The sequence below is a fragment of the Macrotis lagotis genome, chromosome 1, assembly GCF_037893015.1.
Source record: "Macrotis lagotis isolate mMagLag1 chromosome 1, bilby.v1.9.chrom.fasta, whole genome shotgun sequence".
Taxonomy (NCBI): Eukaryota; Metazoa; Chordata; class Mammalia; order Peramelemorphia; family Peramelidae; genus Macrotis; species Macrotis lagotis.
Genome location: NC_133658.1, coordinates 912,452,179 through 912,472,456, shown reverse-complemented (window position 1 = coordinate 912,472,456; position 20,278 = coordinate 912,452,179). Strand labels below are relative to the sequence as shown.

The window sequence follows — 20,278 nt, the reverse complement described above, 5'->3', positions numbered from 1 at the left end:
CCTCGGCGCCAAGCAGCCCAGTGCGGACAGAGCGCTTCGGGGCCGGGCGCAGTTCGGGGGCGCCGTGAAGTCGCGGCTCGGCCGGGCCCCGTGCGTGCGGTGGCTCGGAAGGAGCGAACGCGTGAGCGGGTCAGTGCGCAGGCGCGGACACGCGGCCTCGGCTGGGGCCGGGCCCGCGGTGTTTTGCGTGTGCGTAGATGCGTGGACTGGGGGGCGAGGGGGCTCCGTGAGGCGCAGGCCTGCGTTCCGGGGGGGCCCGGGGGCGGGACCTCGACCCGCGGCCGCGCCGGAGCCCGCAGACGCGCGTTCCTGCAGCCGCAGCCGGACGCCGCCGGCCTCTACGTGCGCGCGCCCGCGGCGTCCGCGGGGCGGGGCCTCCTCCGCGGGGCGGGGCCTCCTCCGCGGGGCGGGGCCTCCTCCGCGGGGCGGGGCCTCCTCCGCGGGGCGGGGCCTCCTCCGCGGGGCGGGGCTCTGCTAATGCTCGGCTCCGCCTTCCGTGGTGGGGGGGGCTCCGTGTGGGGGAGGGGACAGGTGAGCTGTACCTGGGCAGCGGCGGCGGGAAGCGCTGTGTGCCTGTGCCTCAGTTTCCACATTCGTCACATGAGGAAATGGCAAGCCCACCCCAGGAGTTCTGCCCAGCCTTTGTGGTCTCTTCCTCAGTTTCCCCTTTCCTTCCTCCCCATCTTTTGTGCCGAGCCCCCCCATTTGCGTTGAATGCCCAGGTCCCCCCCAGAGCTGCCCCGAGAGCCCCCGGGCCTGGGCCAGACTGCGCCGGTGTCGGACAGCTGAGGCCCGGGGCCGGCCCTGCCCAGGGAGGTGGGCCAGCCGGGCCCCGAGGGGGCACAGAAGCCGCGGCTGCCCTCGAGGGGGATGGCAGACGCCCACCTGGCTGTAGGATGCCACCTTGCTCGCCATCTGTCCCTGGGGCCTGCCAGACCTGCCATCCTCACCCCGGCCGGACGCTGCCCTCCGGGCCGCTCTGTCATTTTCCAGTCTCTCAGACTCTCTGGCCCTTTGGAGTTCTCTTGACAAAGATGCTGGAGCGGTTTGTCGTTTCCTTCTCTGGCTTCCTTTACAGAGGGGGAAACTGAGGCATCCGGGGCGAAGGGGCTCGCCCGGGGCCTGGCAGCCAATAAGTGCCCCCTCTGCCCTGACTCCCAGCCACGGGCCCAGCGGTCTGCCCAAGCCAGATATGAGGCGCGGGGCAGGAAGGGCTGGGGAGCGCTGGCTCCCACTGGGAGGGCCCGAGAGCTGGGGAAGGGCTGGAGGTGTGAGGCCAGCACGAGCTGTGGGCAGGGGGATCCAGGTGGGAGAGGAGAGGAGGGTAGAGTTCATCCTCCAGGTTCTGGGGGGACGTGGTCCCAGCTGCCCCTCACCTGTGGTGGCAGAGAGCTCGGGAGCACCCATCCTGATGACAGCGCTGACACTGGTGAAAGAGGTGCCCGAAGCCAGACAGGCCGGCCTCATTTTAACGTACCTGTCTTTATCACATGTTTGAAAAACAAGTCGAAGATTTGTGGCAGCCTTGAGTTGATTCAGTCTGTTGGCACCATTTTGCCAAAGCATTTGCTCAGGGTTGTCTCTCACATTTGTATAATTCTTTTTTCTATTTTTTAGTTTTTGCAAGATAATGGGGGTTAAGTGACTTGCCCAAGGCCACACAGCTGGGTAATTATTAAGTGTCTGAGGCTGAATTTGAACTCAGATCTCCCAGACTCTGGGGCCCGTGCTCTATCCACTGCACCACCTGGCTGCTCCTACATTTGGGTAATTCTTATAATATTTTGAACTCATAATGATTATATCTGTGATGGCAATCTGTGATGAGGGGTCTTTGATGTTACTTATTGTCCTTATTTTGGGGTGCCAATGAACCATGGCCATCCAAAGCGTTGAACTTAATCAATAAACAGTCTGTGTGTTCTGGCTGCCAACCAACTAGCCGTTCCCTCTTCTCTTTTTCTGTTCTCTGAGCCATGACAGTATTGAAATTAGGCTGACCAATAGAGTCAATCCATGTGGCAACCTTCCTCTCTGTCTTATTAAGAAATTGCCAGGGGTGGCTAGGTGGTGCAGTGGATAGAGCACCGGCCCCAGAGTCAGGAGTGCCCGAGTTTAAATCTGGCCTCAGACACTTAACAATTACCTAGCTGTGTGGCCTTGGGCAAGTCACCTAACCCCATTGCCTTGCAAAAGCTAAAAAAAAAATTTCCACAGACACCCCAACTTTTCAACTGTTGCTACCCCCAATCAACCAGCAGTAATTCAGGGAACAGGGAAAGAGATAAAGAGATAGGAGAACAGTCAGTTGGGGGAACAAGCAGAACATGTAACATTAATTTAGCTTGAAGCCTTATATGGGCATAGTTTGTGGTGCTGCAAGACAACCCCAAGAGGATCATCAAAGGTTATTGATCCCAGGTCAACATTACAAATATCATAATGATAATTTATTTTGAAACTGTACAGGAATTACCCAACTATGACACAGATACAGTGTGAGCACATACAGTTGGACAGATGGCACCGATAGACTTGCTTGACCATAAATGGTGGCCATAAATCTTCAGTCTGTGTAAAAATGCAATTTCTGGGGACAGCAAGGTGGTGCAGTGGATGGAGCGCCAGCCCTGGAGTCAGGACAACCTGAGTTCAAATCCAGCCTGAGTTCAAATCAGACACTTAATTATTATCTAGCCTTGTGGCCTTGAGTGAGTCACTAACCCCACTGCCTTGCAAAAAAAAAAAATGCAATATCTGTGAAGTGCAATAACCCTAGAGGCTCTAGCCTTGGACAGTCAGGAGGATCTGAAAATTCAGTAATGATGATAACAGTAGGTAACATATACATAACTTCAGTATTTTCAAAAGATTTAAAAAATTTATTTCATTTGATCCTCATAACATTCCTGAGAAGTTGCCACTATTATTCCCATTTTACAGATGGGGAAACTGAGGCAGGCAGATTAAGAGCCTCTCTTGCCAACCCCAGGCCCAGAAGGCTTTCCATTGTACCATAGTAGCCCAGTCAAGTCCCACGTCTGATGTCTCCTGCATTGGTTACTCTGGACAAGTGGCTCAGCTTCTCTTTTCCCAGGGCTGCTCTTTTAGCTGATAGCCAGGGGCAATTCCCTTGCCTCCTCTCCAGTTCTCTGGGTCCTAAGGTCACAGCTTCAGGCCTGTCCCCCTCACACCAACACCACTCCAAAATAGAGGCTAACCATGTGAGGGTCTTCTCTGAAGGTGCCGGCAAGTGGAGGGGGGACGCTTGGAGATGTGTGTGCTGTAAAGGGGGGATGCAGACAAGGAGACATGGGCTGAGGCAGGAAGATAAACTCAGCCATTCCAGGTTCCCAGCTTTAAGTCTGGTCCCTTGGCAGCTGCTGTGACTCAGGGGCCAGAGAACACTGGTCTGAGGATGGGAGTGTGTGAGGAGGGTTGTCTCAACTCCCTTGGGAGTGTTGACACCCCAATAGTCTGGAGGGAATTCTATCCTGGAGAATATGGAGCCTGCAGAGCAGACTGCTTTTGGTGACTTCTCCTTTATCTCCCAGCTTGGTGTCCTCCACACGTGGGCTTTCCTTGAGCACAGCGCCGGAGGAGAGAGGATGGCTTCGCTGCTCCTGCCAGCCAGACCCCGGGTGAGTCGGGGTCTCTTCACTGACACCTGTCTCATCTCATCTTGTTTCTCTTGTCCTTGACTCTGTCATGACTCAACCCCGAATTGGAGCCCCAGAAAGCTAGGGTGGTTCTGATGGTGGACTTGACATTAATAGAGTTGTTATTCAAAGGGAATCCAGCCTCCAAGAGCTCAAGCAGATCCCAGGCTCTGCAATGTTCCCTTGCTGGGTCCTCACAGGATCCCGGAGCTGGGAAGGCATTCAGGCTCTGGTCCATCCTGCTGGTGAGCAAGAATGCTGTTTGCAAAGTAACAGACACAGGAAGTACCTCAGAGTAGGGCCCTGATCCCCCACGGGCATGCTGAACTGTGGTGGGCTCCATGCCATTGCTGAAACAGGTGCCTTCCACAGAACGCTCAAGAATCCTGCCGGGTAGCAGAGACTGCCTGACCGAGAGCTTGTTTTTACATTAGTTCTCGTAGACATTGGTCTTATGATTCTGCTTACTTCATTTTTGCATCAGTTCACATAAATTTTCCCAGGTGTCTCTACTGCCACCACAGCACAAAATAGCCACCACATTCCTATAGTATAATTTGTTTAGTTGTCAGTTGTTGGGCATTTCCCCTGAGTTCTGAGTTCTTTTTCTGTTATGAAAAGAGGTGCAATAAGTATTTTTATTTCTTTTTATCTCTTTGAGGTAAAGACTTAGTAGTGGTATTGTTGGCTCAAAGGGCATGGACATTTTACTAATTTTTGAGTCAGAGTTCCAAATTGCTTTCTGGAATGAATGGTCCACTTACTGTTCCACCAACAGTATGTTGATGAGCTGTTTCCCCCCAACTCCTTTGGCATTTGTTATTTTTCCTTTTTTGTCAACCTGCCAATCTGATGTGTATGAGGTAGAAATCTCAGAGTCATTTTAATTTCCGTTTCTCTAACTAGTAATTATTCAGAGCATTATTTCACATGCCTGTTTATTGTTTGGATTTCTTCCTCTGAAAACTGCCTTTGACCATTTTATCCATTGGGGAATGGCTTTTATCAATGTATCTTGGAAAGGAGACCCTTATCAGAGAATAATTCAAAGGATCCCCCCCCCCCCCATTTACCTGTTTCTCTTCTAATTTTAATTGTATTGGATTTGTTAATACAAAACCCTTTTTAATTTTATGGGATCAAAATCAGCCCATTTTATCTTTCCGTGATCATCTCTAGTCTTTGGTCACAAACTCTTCCCTTATCCATACATCCTACAGGTAATTTTTCCTTAGTCTTCTATCAGATTTGTTCACAATGCCACCCTGCAGTCTAAATTATTGACTTGTGGAGTTTACCTTGGGGCATCACCTCCTCTCTAAAGTGAGGCTAATGACAGCACCTGCTTCTCAGGGTCCTTCTGAGGGTCGAATAAGATTATAATTTGTAGTGCATTAGCACTTACCTGGCCCATAGCAAGCACTATCAGAGGCACTGCTGTTACTCTGTGGTGTGCCGTGTTGCTCCCACCCCATGTCTTCCAGGCTGCTGTCCACTTTTCCCAGAGGGTTTTTTAATGGTGAGTTCTTACTCTGCTAGCTGAGTTTCCTAGCTGGTCTTCTGAGCACAAAGTGCCTTCTCCCAGTCATCATTGCAGAGCCTTCTGCTTCTCAAGTTTGTAGAACTGATGAACTGATGGGCTTTTTGATGCTTTGCCCATGCCAGGTAGTTTTTGGTGATTACTGCTTTGTGTAGTAGTTTAAGATGGGGCCAAGCCCCATTCTTCTACTACTTTCAGTATATTTGTCCAAATGTGATTTTGTCTAACTGTAAATAGATTGCAGGAGTGGTCAATATGCTTGAGAGCCCACCAGTGGTGAAAGGCTTGAGTTCAGGTTCCATGATAATGGGCTGAAGGAGCTGAGGATGGGTAGTTAGCCAGGAGAAAGGAAGATGTGTGCATGTGTGTGTACATATGCATGTATGCTTGTGTGTGTGTGTGTGTGTGTGTGTGTGTGTGTGTGTGTGTGTGTGTTGGGGGTTGGATGGAGGTGACAGTGGACTTCAAATAGCTTCCACAACTATCACATTGATTCGACTTCCTCTGTTTGGACCCAGAGAAAGAACTAGGATCAGTGAATGAAAGACAAAAAAAAAAAGACAATTTTAGTTTGAGGACTTAACAATTTTTGTTGTTTAGTCATTTTTCAGTTGTTTCCTACTCTTTGTGATCCTACTTGGGGTCTTCTTGGCAAAGACACTGAATGGTTCTCCATTTCCTTCTCCAGCTCATTTTATGGATGAGGAAACTAAGGCAAAGAGGTAAATGACTTGCCCAGGCTTACCCAGCTAGGACTCTTCTGAGGCTGGTTTTGAACCTTTCTGACTCCAGACCTGGCGCTCTCTGCCCTGTTTCTGACAACAAGCCGTCCAACAGTGGAATGGACTGCTTGAAGATGGGAAGGATCTTCCCTCAGGGTAAACCTTCCCCCAGGCTAGAGGACCCCGGCTGTGTGTGTGTTCCGGGTGGGACCTTTCTTTATAAACTCCATGGCTTTGGGGTCCTTTTTAAGCTCCTCAATTTTATGCTTCCCTGAAATTTGTTCATTTAGAATTATTCTTTAAAAAAAATAATCATGGTAGCCCAGTCATGCCCTGTGCTTCTGTTGCTTGTCATGGGAATCCTTTTCTTTATATTCTTGTTACTGCTGAGGTGCATTATCTGCACTTTGGCCCGGGGACCTTGACTGAGAAAACCAGTGATTTGGGAGAGAGAGAACCCTTTACTGGCTAAAGAAGGGGGGAATCTGCCCTCTACCCCCCACACTTTAATGGAGCTTATTCTCTACTTTCTCATTTTACCCAAAGCTTGTGGAACATTGTGAAGAGGGATTGCTCTGATGTAGTGTCTTGGAAATTAGTTATGTGTGATGTGATCATTGTTGTCAGTGACGCATGCCCAATTACATAGATAGAGGTGTGAATGTGCCATTTTGGGGGAATTGAGGAAGAAAGCTTGGAAGCCAATTGGTAGGGATGAATTGGGGCAGTTACATAGAATAGTCTGCGTGATGGAGGGCATCATCTGAAGTGAGACCTTGGCTCTGGGGAGAGGCTCCAGTCAGTAGTGGACATGAAGGGTTCTCTTTGTGCCTGCTCAATCACTCATTGTGCACAGCTGCCAGTTTCATGTCTCTGCTGTGGTCCCTATGATACGATTGTCCCTGGATGAGTAGAAATGTTTGTGTTTCAGAAATCATTGACCTTCAAGGATGTGGCTGTGGATTTCACCAAGGAGGAGTGGAGGCACCTGAACCCTTCTCAAAGAGACATGTACAGGGATGTGATGCTGGAGAACTACAAGAATCTGGTCTTCCTGGGTGAGAAAGTGTTCCCCAGGGAATCTGTCCCTGGGGTGTCTGTGCATAGGCTGTAGAATGTCTGAATCAGTCAACTGAGTTCTAGTTTGGATTTCAGGGTGATTTAAGAGCCCATGACAGGGGCAGTGAGGTAGTACAATGGATAGAGCATTGGCCCTGGAGTCAGGAGGACCTGAGTTCAAATCCAGCCTCAAACACTTAATAGTTACCTAGCTGAGTGACCTTGGGCAAGTCACCTAACCCCATTGCCTTGCAAAACCCAAATTAAAAAAACCCATGTCAAAGAGGAAGCTGCTTGGATTCTTTAGGTCATTTCTGTTTTCTTCCCTAGTGAAGATTTTTATCTTTTATTTTTATTGCTTTTTCCCAGTTACATATCAATAAAAATTTTTAACAAGAAATGGAGTTAAATGACTTGCCCAAGGTCACATAGCTAGGTAATTATTAAGTGTCTGAGGTCAAGTTTGAACTCAGGTCCTCCTGACTCCAGAGCTGGTGGAGTCTATGGTGCCACCTAGCTGCCTCTTAGCATTCATTTTTTTTTTTTTTTTTGCAAGGCAGTGGAGTTAAGTGGCTTTGCTCAAGGTCACACAGCTAGGAAATTAAGTGTCTGAGGCCAAATTTGAACTCAGGTACTCCTGACTCCAAGGCTAGTGCTCTATCCACTGTGCCACCTAGCTGCCCCTTGGTATTCATTTTTAACAAGATTTTGAATTCTGTTTTTTTCTCCCTCCATTCACCTCTTCTGAAAATGGTAGACAATTTGATATAGTTTATACATCTGTATACATGAGCTATCATGCAAAACATATTTACATATTAATCTTTGTAGAAGAACAAACAGATCAAAGGGGAAAAAATGAGTTAAAAATGCAATAATTGGAAAAATATGCTTTGATCTCCATTCTGTTCTTTATCTGGATGTGGCTATCATTTTCCTTAAGTCCTTTGAACTTGTCTTGGATTGTTGTGTGACTGAGGAGAGATGGGTCTTCCATAATTGATCATTACACAATACTAGTGATACTGTTTACATCTTTTTTCCTGGTTCTGCTCATTTCACTTTGCATCAGTTCATGCAAATTTTCCCAGTTTTTTTCTGAAATCTGCCTGTTTATCATTTTTTTATTGTACAATAGTATTCCATTACAAATGGAAAACTACTACCCAACCATTCCTCAATTGATAGCTTCCTTCACAATTTCTAATATTTTGCTACCATGAAAAGGGTCATTATAAATATTGTTGTAATGTGCATCTCTCCCCTTTTTTATGATCTCTTTTAGATGCAGACTCAGTAGTGTTATTGCTGAATCAAAGGCTTTGCACAATTTTATTGCTCTTTGGACGTAGTTTCAGATAATTCATAGCTCTACCAATTGTGCATTAGTGTCCTGATTTTCTCACATCCTCTCCCAACATCTATCCTTTTCTTTTTTTTATCATAACTGATTTGATAGGTGCAAGGTGATACAGTCAGTTGTTTAATTTGTATTTCTCTCATCAAAATTGATATAGAGCACTTCATATATCTATAGGTAGCTTTGATTTCTTTATCTGAAAGCTGTCTGTTTCTATCCTTTATCGATTAGGGGGAATGGTTTGTATTCTTATGAATTCAACTCAGTTTTCTGTATATTTGAGAAATATACTTGACTTAAAGATTGTTTCCCACTTTCTGTATTCCTTCAGATCTTGATTGTGTTGAGGTTTTTTTTTTTGTACAGAAATAAATACAAAATTTAATATAATCTAAATGATTATATTTTATATATTATATTGTTATCTTTTGTATGGTCATGAATTCTTCTCCCCATAGATCTGACAGGTAAACTATTCCTTGCCCTTCTAATTTGCTTATGGCATCACTCTTTATGTCTAAATCACACACCCATTTTAACCTTATCTTGCACATGGTGTGAGGTGTTTGTCTACCTATACCTATTGTTTTCTAGTTTTTCCAGCAGTTTTTGACAAATAGTGAAATCTTAACCCAAAAGCTGAAGTGTCTGGGTTTATCAAATGCTAGGTTCCTGTGGTAATTCTGTGTCTTGGGTACCTAATCTATCCCACTGATCCACTCCTCTGTTTCTTGGCTAGTACCAATTTTGATGATTATTGCTATATAACATAGTTTGAGGTCTGGTATTTCTAGACCAGCTTTGATAGATAGATAGATAGATAGATAGATAGATAGATAGATAGATAGATAGATAGATAGATATAGACTAATTCCCTTGATATCCTTGACCTTTTGTTCTTATTTGTTGTTATATTTTCTAGCTCTTTCAAATAGTTTGTTCATAGTTTGAGTAGTATAGTACTGAATAAGTGATTATCTTAGGTACAATTGACATTTTTAATATGTTGGCTCAGCCTACCCATGAGCAATTGATATTTTTCCAATTGTTGAGATCTGAGTTTATTTGTGTGAAGAATATTTTATAATGGGACAGCTAGGTGGCACAGTGGATAGAGCACTGACCCTGGAGTCAGGAGGACTTGAGTTCAAATTTGGCTTCAGACACTTAAAAATTTAACTAGCTGTGTGACCTTGGGCAAGGCACTTAACCCCATTGCCTTGCAAAAACACAACAAAAAAGTGTTTTATAATTGTGTTCATATAGTTCCTGGGTTTTGCTTTGGTAGGTAGACTATTGCCTAGTGAAGATTTTTTAAAAAAGAAGACTAGAAAACTTGCGTCTCCATAGTGTATACCCCAAGGCAACATTTTCCCCATTCTCTAGTTTGCTCTAGGTCTTATTTCTCCTGTTAAAATCCCAAACAAGGTAGATATCTTACGATGTAAAAGATTCCCATTAACTTAACAAGTAAGTCAAATGAACCAATTTTCTTTGTGAATCTAAATCAAATTGTACCCCAGCCCCTGTGGCCTCTTCCATTTCCCCCCCCCCCCAATATTTCCTTAACTGCAATATATAGTATTCTATAGAGGTCTTACCTCCACTCTTAACTCTTCCAATGTACAGACTACTTTTACTTAAGGAGAAAAAGTTGTGAAATTGAAATATGAAATATTTCTCTGGCCTCATCATTTTTTCCCATTTATTTCTTTGTGAATAGGGCTTTTGGGTTCTCAACCAGATGTCATCTCCCAGCTGGAGAAAGGTGAAGTGCCATGGATGCCAGAGGGAGAAGTACCCAGAAGCACTTGTCTAGGTGAGTGAATAAATACCCTCTCTCCACCCAAGAAATGCATGAGATCTCTGACATGCCTTAATTTTTTATTTCAGTAAATTATTTTCTTGATATCTCTGTAACTTCTTATTTCATACCAGGTCCCCTAAAATGAAGTCATTATCCTTTGTGATTTTACCTCTTTCACTATATCCTTCATTGTCCCTCTGATGATTTCCTTTTCTTGAATGCTAAGTTCAGTTCAATTCTATATATACTGGAGAGTGACTCTTGGTCTTATGTTCTTGTATTTTCTCTGATATATCTTGCAGTGTTGTTTTCTATTTTACATTTTGGTGATCATTTTGTAGTTTGTTCTCTGATTCTACTCATGTCTGCACTTTCTTGAAGTCCTCCCCAAGTGTTCTTAAATTTTTCAAAGCCATTGTTTCTTTCTGCACAATAATTCTTAAGCAAAAAAAAGGAAGTCATTGTAGTATTTAAGAGAAAAATACACAAATGAACATCAGAAATTCAGAAAGAAGCCTAGACAAGCAAGATAGCTTTGAAAATAGCATGTTAAAGTTACTGTGTGTAAGGTGTGTGTAGTAGGGACTTGCTATTTCATATGCAGTCATGTTTTTCTGTTCTGTTTAGTCTATGACATTTTGGTGGGGTAAGAACAGACATTAAAAAAATTTTTTTTTTAGGTTTTTGCAAGGCAATGGAGTTAAGTGGCTTGCCCAAGGCCACACAGCTAGGCAATTATTAAGTGTCTGAGACCAGATTTGAACTCAGGTACTCCTGACTCCAGGGCCAGTGCTCTATCCACTGCACCACCTAGCTTCCCCCAAGAACAGACATTTTATTTTAAAAAGTGAGATATATTTAATGTAAAAAGAATCCATTTCATTCATGTCCCAAAGTTGTTCAGCCATCCCCCAATTGATGGTTATTCTTTGTTTCTATCCATTTGCTACTACAAAAAAATTGCTAAAATTATTAAATTCTTTTCGACAGTCACATTGCTCATAAGTATCAGAATTAGGACTTAAATCTAGAGCTTCCAATCTCAAATTCAGTACTAATCTAATATGCCGCCATTTTTATGTTTCTTTCCTAATCTTCAGATATGCTTCAATGATGGAAAAAAGGGAGGGATGGGAATATATTCATTAAATGCCTCTTACTGTGCCAGACACTATGCTGAGTGCTTTACAAATTATATAATCTCATTTGATCCTCACAGTTACCCCAGGGATAAAAACCCCATTTTACAGTTAAGGAAACTGGGATAGATAGATTAAGGAACTTTCTTGGGATCCCATAGCTAGTAAGTATTTGAAGTCAAATTTGAACTCAGGCCTTCCTGACTCCAGGGCCATGTATCTACTACTACTCTACCTATCTGTCTCTTCCATAATTGTGAAGGATTGGAATCTCAGTAAGAAAGGGTCTTGGAAATCATCTACTTCAAATTTTCATTTAAAGCAAGACTTCAGTCTAACTTCTGCCATGTAGATATCCAACTTCTATTTGGAAACTTAAATAGAGAAAAGATACCAAATTTTTAGCACCTGAGATTCCATCTTGCACAACATTTATTATTATGATGGACTTCCCTTATGTGAAAATAAAATTCTTCCTGCCTATGACTTTGGTTTTGGTTTGTCCTTTATCAAAATAGACAATATTTAATCCTCGTGAGAGCCTTTCCTGTAGCCATGCTCTTGCCTGAGTCTTCTGTTCTCCTGACTATACATTCCTAGTTCATTTACCCTTCCCCTGGTGATACTATTTCTAGTTCTTCACCATTCTGGTAAATTCCTCTTTACCCATTCCAGCTGATTAGCATTCCCCTCCCTGGGTGATGGCCAGAACTGACTTCATAACTTGCAGTGAAGTGTGACTGTACAGTGTACGTGAGATTGTTACTTAGTGTGAGTTGGATGCCCTGTCTTTTTTTTTTAGGTTTTTTTACCTTGCAAGGCAAATGGGGTTAAGTGGCTTGCCCAAAGCCACACAGCTAGGTAATTAATTATTAAGTGTATGAGTCTGGATTTGAACTCAGGTACTCCTGACTCCAGGGCCAGTGCTCTATCCACTGGGCCACCTAGCTGCCCGGATGCTACGTCTTTTGATCAACTTATAACATTGTCCTCAGTAACTTTGTTGGATCATAGGTTGACAGACAGATTTCCATTTTGTCCACATTGCCACAGTGATATCTTGAAAGACTTAGATGAAAATGTTGCCAAAATCTAAAAGCCCAAAGTATCTGCTTTCTCTTAATCAATATAAAATTTTGTTTCTAAAGGGAAATGAGAGATTTGGGTTTTTTGGCAATCTTGCTTTTTATTGAACTTTTGCTGAGTTCATAGTGGACACCATTTTACTTATCAGTATCCACAAAACCATTCGTCTGTTTAAGAATAGGATTTTTTTAAAGGTTTTTTTGCAAGGCAAATGGGGTTAAGTGGCTTGGCCAAGGCCACATAGCAATTATTGTCTGAGGCCATATTTGAACTCACGTACTCCTGACTCCAGGGCTGGTGCTCTATCCACTGTGCCACCTACCCACCCCAAGAATAGGATTTTATGAGAAATTGGCACCAGGTTTGCCAGTCCATAATCTGTAGATCAACCTTTTCCCCCCACTTTCTGAAAATTTATTTTTTTTGTTTTTATGGCCAATCTCCAATAGCAATTCTAAGGAGATGAAAGACTGTGAATGTCATATATGATTAGGAAAAATGACAAAACAAGAGGAAAAGAATAGGTGAATGACATTCATTTAGCTTTGTAGAATTAATCTTTGTTTAAAGAAGGTAGCTGGTTGAACCTTATTTATCTTATAATGATATTTGTTCAGTAGTTTGAATATCAGTGTTCTTTTTCCTTCATGGAAAGCAATTTTGGTTTGCCTTTCAGGAGCAGGAAGTCCTTGAATGTAATGTTAGTGGAAGAACCTTCTATCACAGACTAGGTCTTTCTGTACATAAGTCATTTCAATGTAAAGAATGTGGAAAAGACTTCAGTAACTTTTTTTATTGTTGTTTTCTTTAGATTCTCTTATTCAGAATACTAGGTGTAAAACCACGGAATCAGTTCTGAAGTATGCTGTTTCTCTGGGAGAAGCATCCAAAGAAATAATCACAAAGGATAGATCTTATAATGCCACATTGGGAGATGACTGGGATTGTGATGTCAAGTTTCAGAGACAGAAGGGTAATCAGCAAAGAAAGACAAAGAAAATGACAGTTACCCATGAAAACAATATAGTTGGAAAAAGTTTCAGTTCAGGTTCATTACCTGTTCCACAGCAGAGAGCTGCCCCAGGAAAAAGGCTCCGTGGGTATGGAGGAAGTGCAAAGACCTCCAAACAGTATTCGAGCATTCTCAAGTGTCAGAAAATCTCTGGCAAAAAACTTTCTAAGTCCAATAAATACAGGAAATCCTTTCGTTACCATTCAGATCTTATTCAATATCATAGAAAACTTACTGGGAAAAAAACATGTGAATGTAGTGAGTGTGGGAAAGCCTTTAGCACCAGGTCATCACTTAAAGGACATCTGAGACTTCATACTGGAGAGAGACCCTTTGTGTGCAGTGAGTGTGGGAAAGCCTTCATTCAGAGGGCAAAACTGAATGTCCATAAGAGAATTCATACTGGAGAGAAACCCTTTGCTTGTCATGAGTGTGGAAAAGCTTTCAGATACTCAATAAGTCTTACTGAACATAAGAGAATTCACACAGGAGAGAAACCTTTTGAATGTAAAGAATGTGGAAAAACCTTCAGGCAGAGCTCAGCACTTAGGAGACATCAGATAATTCATACTGGGGAGAAACCCTTTGTGTGTAATCTGTGTGGAAAAGCCTTCATAGAGAGTGGAAAACTTACTGCACATAAAAGAATTCACACAGGTGAGAAGCCCTTTCAGTGTAAAGAATGTGGGAAGACTTTTAGCTACATCTCATCCCTTAGAGATCATTGTAGATTTCATACTGGAGAAAACCGACATGAATGTAACGAATGTGGGAAATCTTTCAGTAGAAGCACATCACTTAAAGGCCACCAAAAAATTCATACAGGTGAGAAACCCTATGTGTGCAATGAGTGTGGAAAAGCTTTCATAGAGAAAGTAAGACTTACAGAACATAAAAGAATTCATACTGGAGAGAAACCTTTTGAATGCAATGAATGTGGAAAAGCCTTCAGCCACAGTTCATCCCTTAGATATCATCGGAGACTTCATACTGGAGAAAAACGATACAAATGCAATGAGTGTGGGAAATGCTTCAGTGCAAGTTCAACACTAAGAAAGCATCAGAGAACTCATACTGGAGAGAAACCTTTTTCCTGTACTGAGTGTGGGAAAGCCTTCATAGAGCGAGGGAGACTTACAGAACATATGAGAATTCATACTGGAGAGAAACCTTTTGAGTGTAATGAATGTGGAAAGGCCTTTAGCTATACTACTAGTCTTACTGAGCATCAGAGAATCCATACAGGAGAGAAACCTTTTGAATGTAGTGAATGTGGAAAAGCCTTCAGCCAAAGCTCAACACTTAGGACACATCAGTTAACACATACTGGAGAGAAGTCCTTTGAATGTAATGAATGTAAGAAAGCCTTCAGTAGCCGATCATCCTTGAAGCTTCATTGGAGAATTCATACTGGAGAGAAAAAGTTTGAATGTAGTGAATGTGGGAAATCCTTTATTCGAAGCTCCTCACTTATGAAGCATCAAAGGATTCACACTGGAGAAAAACCATTTGCATGTAGTGAATGTGGGAAAGCCTTTATAGAGCGAGGAAGACTTAATGAACATATGAGAATTCATACAGGAGAAAAACCCTTTGAATGTCATGAGTGTGGAAAAGCCTTTAGCTACATAGCAAGTCTTACTGAACACAAGAGAATTCATACCGGAGAGAAGCCTCTTGAATGTAATGTGTGTGGAAAAGCCTTCCGCCACAGGATAGGTCTCACAGCTCATAAGAGAATCCATACAGAAGAAAAGCCTTTTGAATGTAAAGAATGTGGGAAAGCCTTCAGTAACAGCTCCAATCTTATGATGCATTGGAGACTTCATACAGGAGAGAAGCCCTTTAAATGTAATGAATGTGGAAAAGCCTTTAGCAATAGCTCAAACCTTAGAACACATCAAAGGCTTCATACTGGAGAGAAACCCTTTGATTGCAATCAGTGTGGGAAAGCCTTCAGAGAGAAGAGGCAACTTACTCTACATAAGAGAATTCATACTGGAGAGAAGCCTTTTGAATGTAATGAATGTGGGAAAGCCTTCAGTTATCCAACAAGTCTTACTGAACATAAGAGAATTCATACTGGAGAGAAACCTTTAGAATGTAACGAATGTGGGAAAACCTTCAGTCACAGCTCTTCATTTAGGAATCATAAGAAATGTCATATTAAAGAATAACTATGTATGAAACAAATATGGGAAACCTCTAGTGAACAGCTCCTTCCTTTTTGTACCTTCAGAAAATTCATGCTTTAGAGACATCAAGTGAAGGTGTAATCTGTGGGATCTTTATCAGCAATAGCAAGTACTTCAAGAGACCTCAGAGAATTTAACTGAATCAAAAAACATAGTGTTAAGAGAACTTAGGAATCATAGTCTATCTTATACCAATAGAACATACAATACCTGAGGACAAGGATTGTTTTGTTTTTTTATTTTATTTTTTTTGCAGGAGTTGGAGAGGGTGGGCCTCTGTTACCTAGCACAAAAATCTAGCATGTGGTAGGTGTTCAACAAGCATTTATTGAATGCCTAAGCAAGAATCTACTACACGGTATGTCTGAAAAATTGACTGAATTATTTGCTTGAAAACTGGATTCTAGCAGCCAAAGTCCTTATTTTCACTCCAGCTATAGAATCATGTAATGAAAGAGTATCTCTCAGGGACTCAGAACCAATGAGAGGGTTAGAACAGCAAGCGATATGGCAGATAATAGCAACATGGGTTTTAAAAAGCTTTTATCCTTTTTTTTTCCATTGAAAAATAGATGCCCGTGAAATTGGACTTGTAGGGAGTTCAGCGCCATGAACTTTCCCTGGAGAAATGTCTTATGTTAAGAATGATTGGAGAGAATCTAGAATAGCATTTTTTTCTTTGGTAACAGGAAATGATAGCTGAACTTCAACAATCCAAAGATCTTCCCCCATGGATATATGGCTCTTTCAAAAAGAATCTGGTTGACTCCTAATCACTTTAAAACTTAAGTTTCACAGATACTGGAATTTTGATGCAGATTTGAAAAAACTAGCCGGAACATTCTATTAACAAAACAAGTATTAAGGATATTTTTCTAAGAGACACCTGGGTATCTGCCTCCTGGGAAATGATTGTTGTGGGTACTTATATGATTCTGCATTAAACCTATTCTGTGTGTGTTGTGTTGTGACACATGCATCTGAATTTTTAGTTTAAATGTATGTTTGAGTCAATGTATTAAGAATTAATTTAGTTTAGGATTTATTCTTTTGTCTTTACCAAGCTACTACCAAATGCAAAATACCTAGAAATACTTCTAACTCTACATATGAAGAGGGAAGAGAGTTGATTACTTTTGCTGAAAGAAAATTTCCAGAAAGTCAAGTCAATTGGAACTGTAGATTCAGAAGTTATAAAGGTTTATTTCCCCATGTGTGGCCATGTTTCTGTTAGCTGAGAACAGACACTCCTTTTCCTGTCTAAACAGGAATTCTAAAGCTCTCTTCAGCAAAAGTCATCCAGCTGGAACCCAAGAAAGTATTTTTATTATTCAGCCTTATGCTATTTTAGGAATTTCAAATGGCAACAACTAGTTATCTCTGGTATTCTATCAGTATTGCTTACTATTGGAAGTTATTATTAAAACTAAGTTTCTCATAAAAAGTAGTTATTCAGTGAACCAATTCTCTGTTTCATGAACCATGATTTGCATACTTTGTTGTGAATCAAAATGTGTCTTAACTATATGTTCAGTAAATAAGCTTAATATTTTTATAACTTTTCAAGAACAATCTGTTAGAATGTTTAAGTGAACATAATCTTTCAAATGCTCTATTAAAGAGAAATATGACTAATAAAGGGAGGCTCTGAGCAGGTTTCATACTGAAGTGGTCATCAATGAATGAAACTGCAGTCATGGTTCTGAATGGCACATCAGGTCTTGAATTATTCCAGGAGGGCATGAGACAGTGGCAGACTGGAGGCAGGACTTTTGAAGATTCAGTGATTTCCCTTGCTTGATCATCTTGTTGATTATCAATTTGATTGTCGTACCCTTTTAGTTAATATGGAGAAATAGTGTATGAACGCCAAAACTAAATTTTACTCAATATTAAAAACATGATTAAAAGGAAAGAGGTTTGGAAGATTTGCACAAAATCAGGATATTATTTCTAGACTCAAATAGCAGAATATAAATAATGACACTACATTTGTCCCTTTCTCCCATATTTCTAGTGCACTGTTCTGGTCTTGAGTGCCTGCAAAGAACTCTTTAATGAACAGATTATGTTAATTTCTGTTATATTATTTAAACTTGAAATATTTAAATCCTGGATTGAGATAGAGAAAAAAACACTAAGGGATGAATTGTATTGGATTAAAATTATGAAATGATGTAAAGTAAGTGGAACAACTTGGGATCTTCTTAAGAAACATCTTTGGAGGGGCAGCTAGGTGGCATAGTGGATGAAGCACCAGCCTTGGAGTCAGGAGTACCTGGGTTCAAATCCGGTCTCAGACACTAATAATTACCTAGCTGTGTGGCCTTGGGCAAGCCACTTAACCCCATTTGCCTTGCAAAACAAAACCTTAAGGGAAAAAAAAGAAACCTCTTTGGAAAAAAGATACACAGGAAAAGATATAAAGTTGGACTCAAACTGCCTGCATACAAGTTATGTCCTGAGTTGGAAAACCTTTAATAACTTTGAATATCAGCTGTGTGGAGTTGCTATCTCACCACTATAGAGTGCTTAGTTGGATGACAACCAGCTTTATCCTAGAGCAGGTAATCTTTTTTTTATATCATGGATTATATTGGCAGCCTGGTGAAACCTATAGTTAGCCTCCGAATGATATTTTTTAATGTTAAATGCCAGGTATTACAAAGTAAATGCATTATTTTTTGAAATAATTATAAAATTTTTTTTAAGAACATAGACCCTTAATTTTTGTTTAAGTATATAGAACCTAGGGTAAGAACACCTAGAGAATAGAAGGTACTCTTTCCCCTTTTTATTTTGGACTTTTCAGGTTTTGTGTAAAATGGGAGAAACCCAGAAAAATAAAGGTCCTGTATCCCAAGAAAAGAGATACCAGGATTCAGTAGGAGCTCTGTGTTGATTGTGTTCAGTGAAAGCTATTAATGTCCTTTGCGAACTTCTTTATTATTGCTATTTTAAGTAAAATTACTTTGTTTTGAACCATGTCTTTTTCTTGTGATAACCTGGTTCAGCCAACGATGCTCTGAATTTGATTGAAAACTGGTTCTTCAGGAAATTGTGGCATAATAGCCAATGTGAAAGCCTTCTTACTCCCTATGTCCAAGCAGCTAAATATCCACCCCAAAATGGTGCATTTATGAAGTTCGGAAACTTCTTTTAAAAAAAGGAAAACAAATTGCAGCAGAGACTGACTTAATGATGATTATGCAAAACTGCTAATAAAATGAAGAAATACTCTGGGCTGATATAATTGTGGGAGAAATCTTCAGAAGAAAATATTCTTGCAGTCACTAACAAAAGAATGGAAACTCCAGAATTATTGGAGGACTTAATATTAGAATTGAAAGAAGAGCTAAAAACTAGAGCTTTGGGGTTTTTTAGATAGCTGTAAAATCTTGGTAAAACAGTGATAAAAAAAAAGGGCACTAGGTGGCAAAGCGAATAGAGCACTGACCATGGAGTCGGGGACCTGAGTTCAAACCTCAGACACTTAATGATTACCTACTTAACACCATTGTTTTGCCAAGAAAATAAAATTAGAGGGAACTGCTGGTGTATAAGAAGTCAATGGTACTACAAGAATTAGCAAAGCCAAAGGAACAAAACTAAAGTCTTGAGCTTTACCAGAAGAACCAATTGCCCTGGATAATTAGTCTTGAAGTTAAAAAAAAATCTGTCTCCCAGGGAATGATAATAAATCAAAAAGTGTGATTAAAGAGTGAAAACCTGCTTTTACTCATGCAGCCTGATAGCCACTTTGAATCAAATAAATTATTGCAAATGGTTAAGAGCCCACATACTAAGTAGTTACCTTTAAACAAGAGTACTCATCAATGAGAAAGTCAGGGTAAGATACTGATTATGTAGAGAAAAGCAGTTTGCATAAAAAAAAATCAAGATTATGCTTGTTTCTATGAATGGAGAATGAAGAAATCTTAACAGTTGATCATTTGTAAGCATCCCTTTAGGGCATGTGTGTTAAACCTGCAGCCTGGGGCACACATGCCACCTTCAAACCCCATTCACATGGCATTATTACATTTTATTATTTTATTCATTGGTAATATTGGTTACATTGTAGGGATATGAAATTCTATATTCACCCTTGACAAGTTTTTGTTGGACAATGCAGCCCAGAAGAGCTAAAAGGTTAGATACCCATATTTGGTTTTTTTTTTTTTTTGCAGGGGAAGAAATGGACAGTTGGATAGTCTTAATTGCAATGGTGCTGAAAAATGATCCAATGCTAATGATCTGATATGGAAAAAAATTATTCGGAGGGATATTATACTCTGTCAAATAAGTTCTCTGAATTTGGATGTTCAAAAAGAAAGCTAAGAAGATGAAGAAAAGGACTGGAAGTTGGGGTGTTATAGATAGTACTTTAAAACTTCGAGAGGTAGAAAGAAGGCATCACATACCCATATCTGGGTAGGAGAAGAGTTAAAAGTTGTAATAAGACCAGACCATTTATTTAACAGTTAAGTGGCTAATGTAGTTCAGACTTATTTTGTATTTGAGCAAAGAAAGGATTTGAATTAAAGTCAGAGTAGTTAGTATCAGAAACGGGATTATGAATCTAATGTTCCCTTCAGGGACCCCATGGTGCAAAAATGAGGAAGCCTTGTAAGCCACTCCCCAATCTTGGCAAGAGAGAGTTTAAAAAACAGCCTGGTAACAACAGTTACTGAAAAAA

General features: G+C 41.2%; 1 protein-coding gene across 5 annotated transcripts; it reads left to right on the top strand.

The window, feature by feature from the left end:
* Window positions 1-35: 35 nt before the first annotated feature.
* LOC141509763 (uncharacterized) lies at window positions 36-19,763 on the top strand. Of its 5 annotated transcripts, none has more exons than XM_074219537.1 (5): window positions 36-129; window positions 3,555-3,641; window positions 6,853-6,979; window positions 10,064-10,159; window positions 13,184-19,763. In XM_074219537.1, the coding sequence occupies exons 2-5, from the start codon at window positions 3,609-3,611 to the stop codon at window positions 15,559-15,561; spliced, it is 2,634 nt and encodes an 877-aa protein (XP_074075638.1). In that variant the 5' UTR covers window positions 36-129; window positions 3,555-3,608; the 3' UTR covers window positions 15,562-19,763. The 5 variants fall into 5 exon arrangements, with proteins under 5 accessions (XP_074075638.1, XP_074075635.1, XP_074075634.1 ...); XM_074219534.1 differs by lacking the exon at window positions 36-129 and adding an exon at window positions 1,245-1,767; XM_074219536.1 differs by lacking the exon at window positions 36-129 and adding an exon at window positions 5,888-5,921 and having other exon boundaries at window positions 3,554-3,641.
* Window positions 19,764-20,278: the final 515 nt, after the last annotated feature.

What these genes read in the sequence shown, in the direction of transcription:
- LOC141509763 (XM_074219533.1), top strand. Translation starts at nt 3,504, where the DNA reads ATGGAGCCTGCAGAGCAGACTGCTTTTGGTGACTTCTCCTTTATCTCC. An exon ending in CAAGAATCTGGTCTTCCTGG is followed by an intron (nt 6,980 to 10,063) that starts GTGAGAAAGTGT and finishes CTTTGTGAATAG; the next exon opens with GGCTTTTGGGTTCTCAACCA. An exon ending in ACCCAGAAGCACTTGTCTAG is followed by an intron (nt 10,160 to 13,183) that starts GTGAGTGAATAA and finishes TGTTTTCTTTAG; the next exon opens with ATTCTCTTATTCAGAATACT.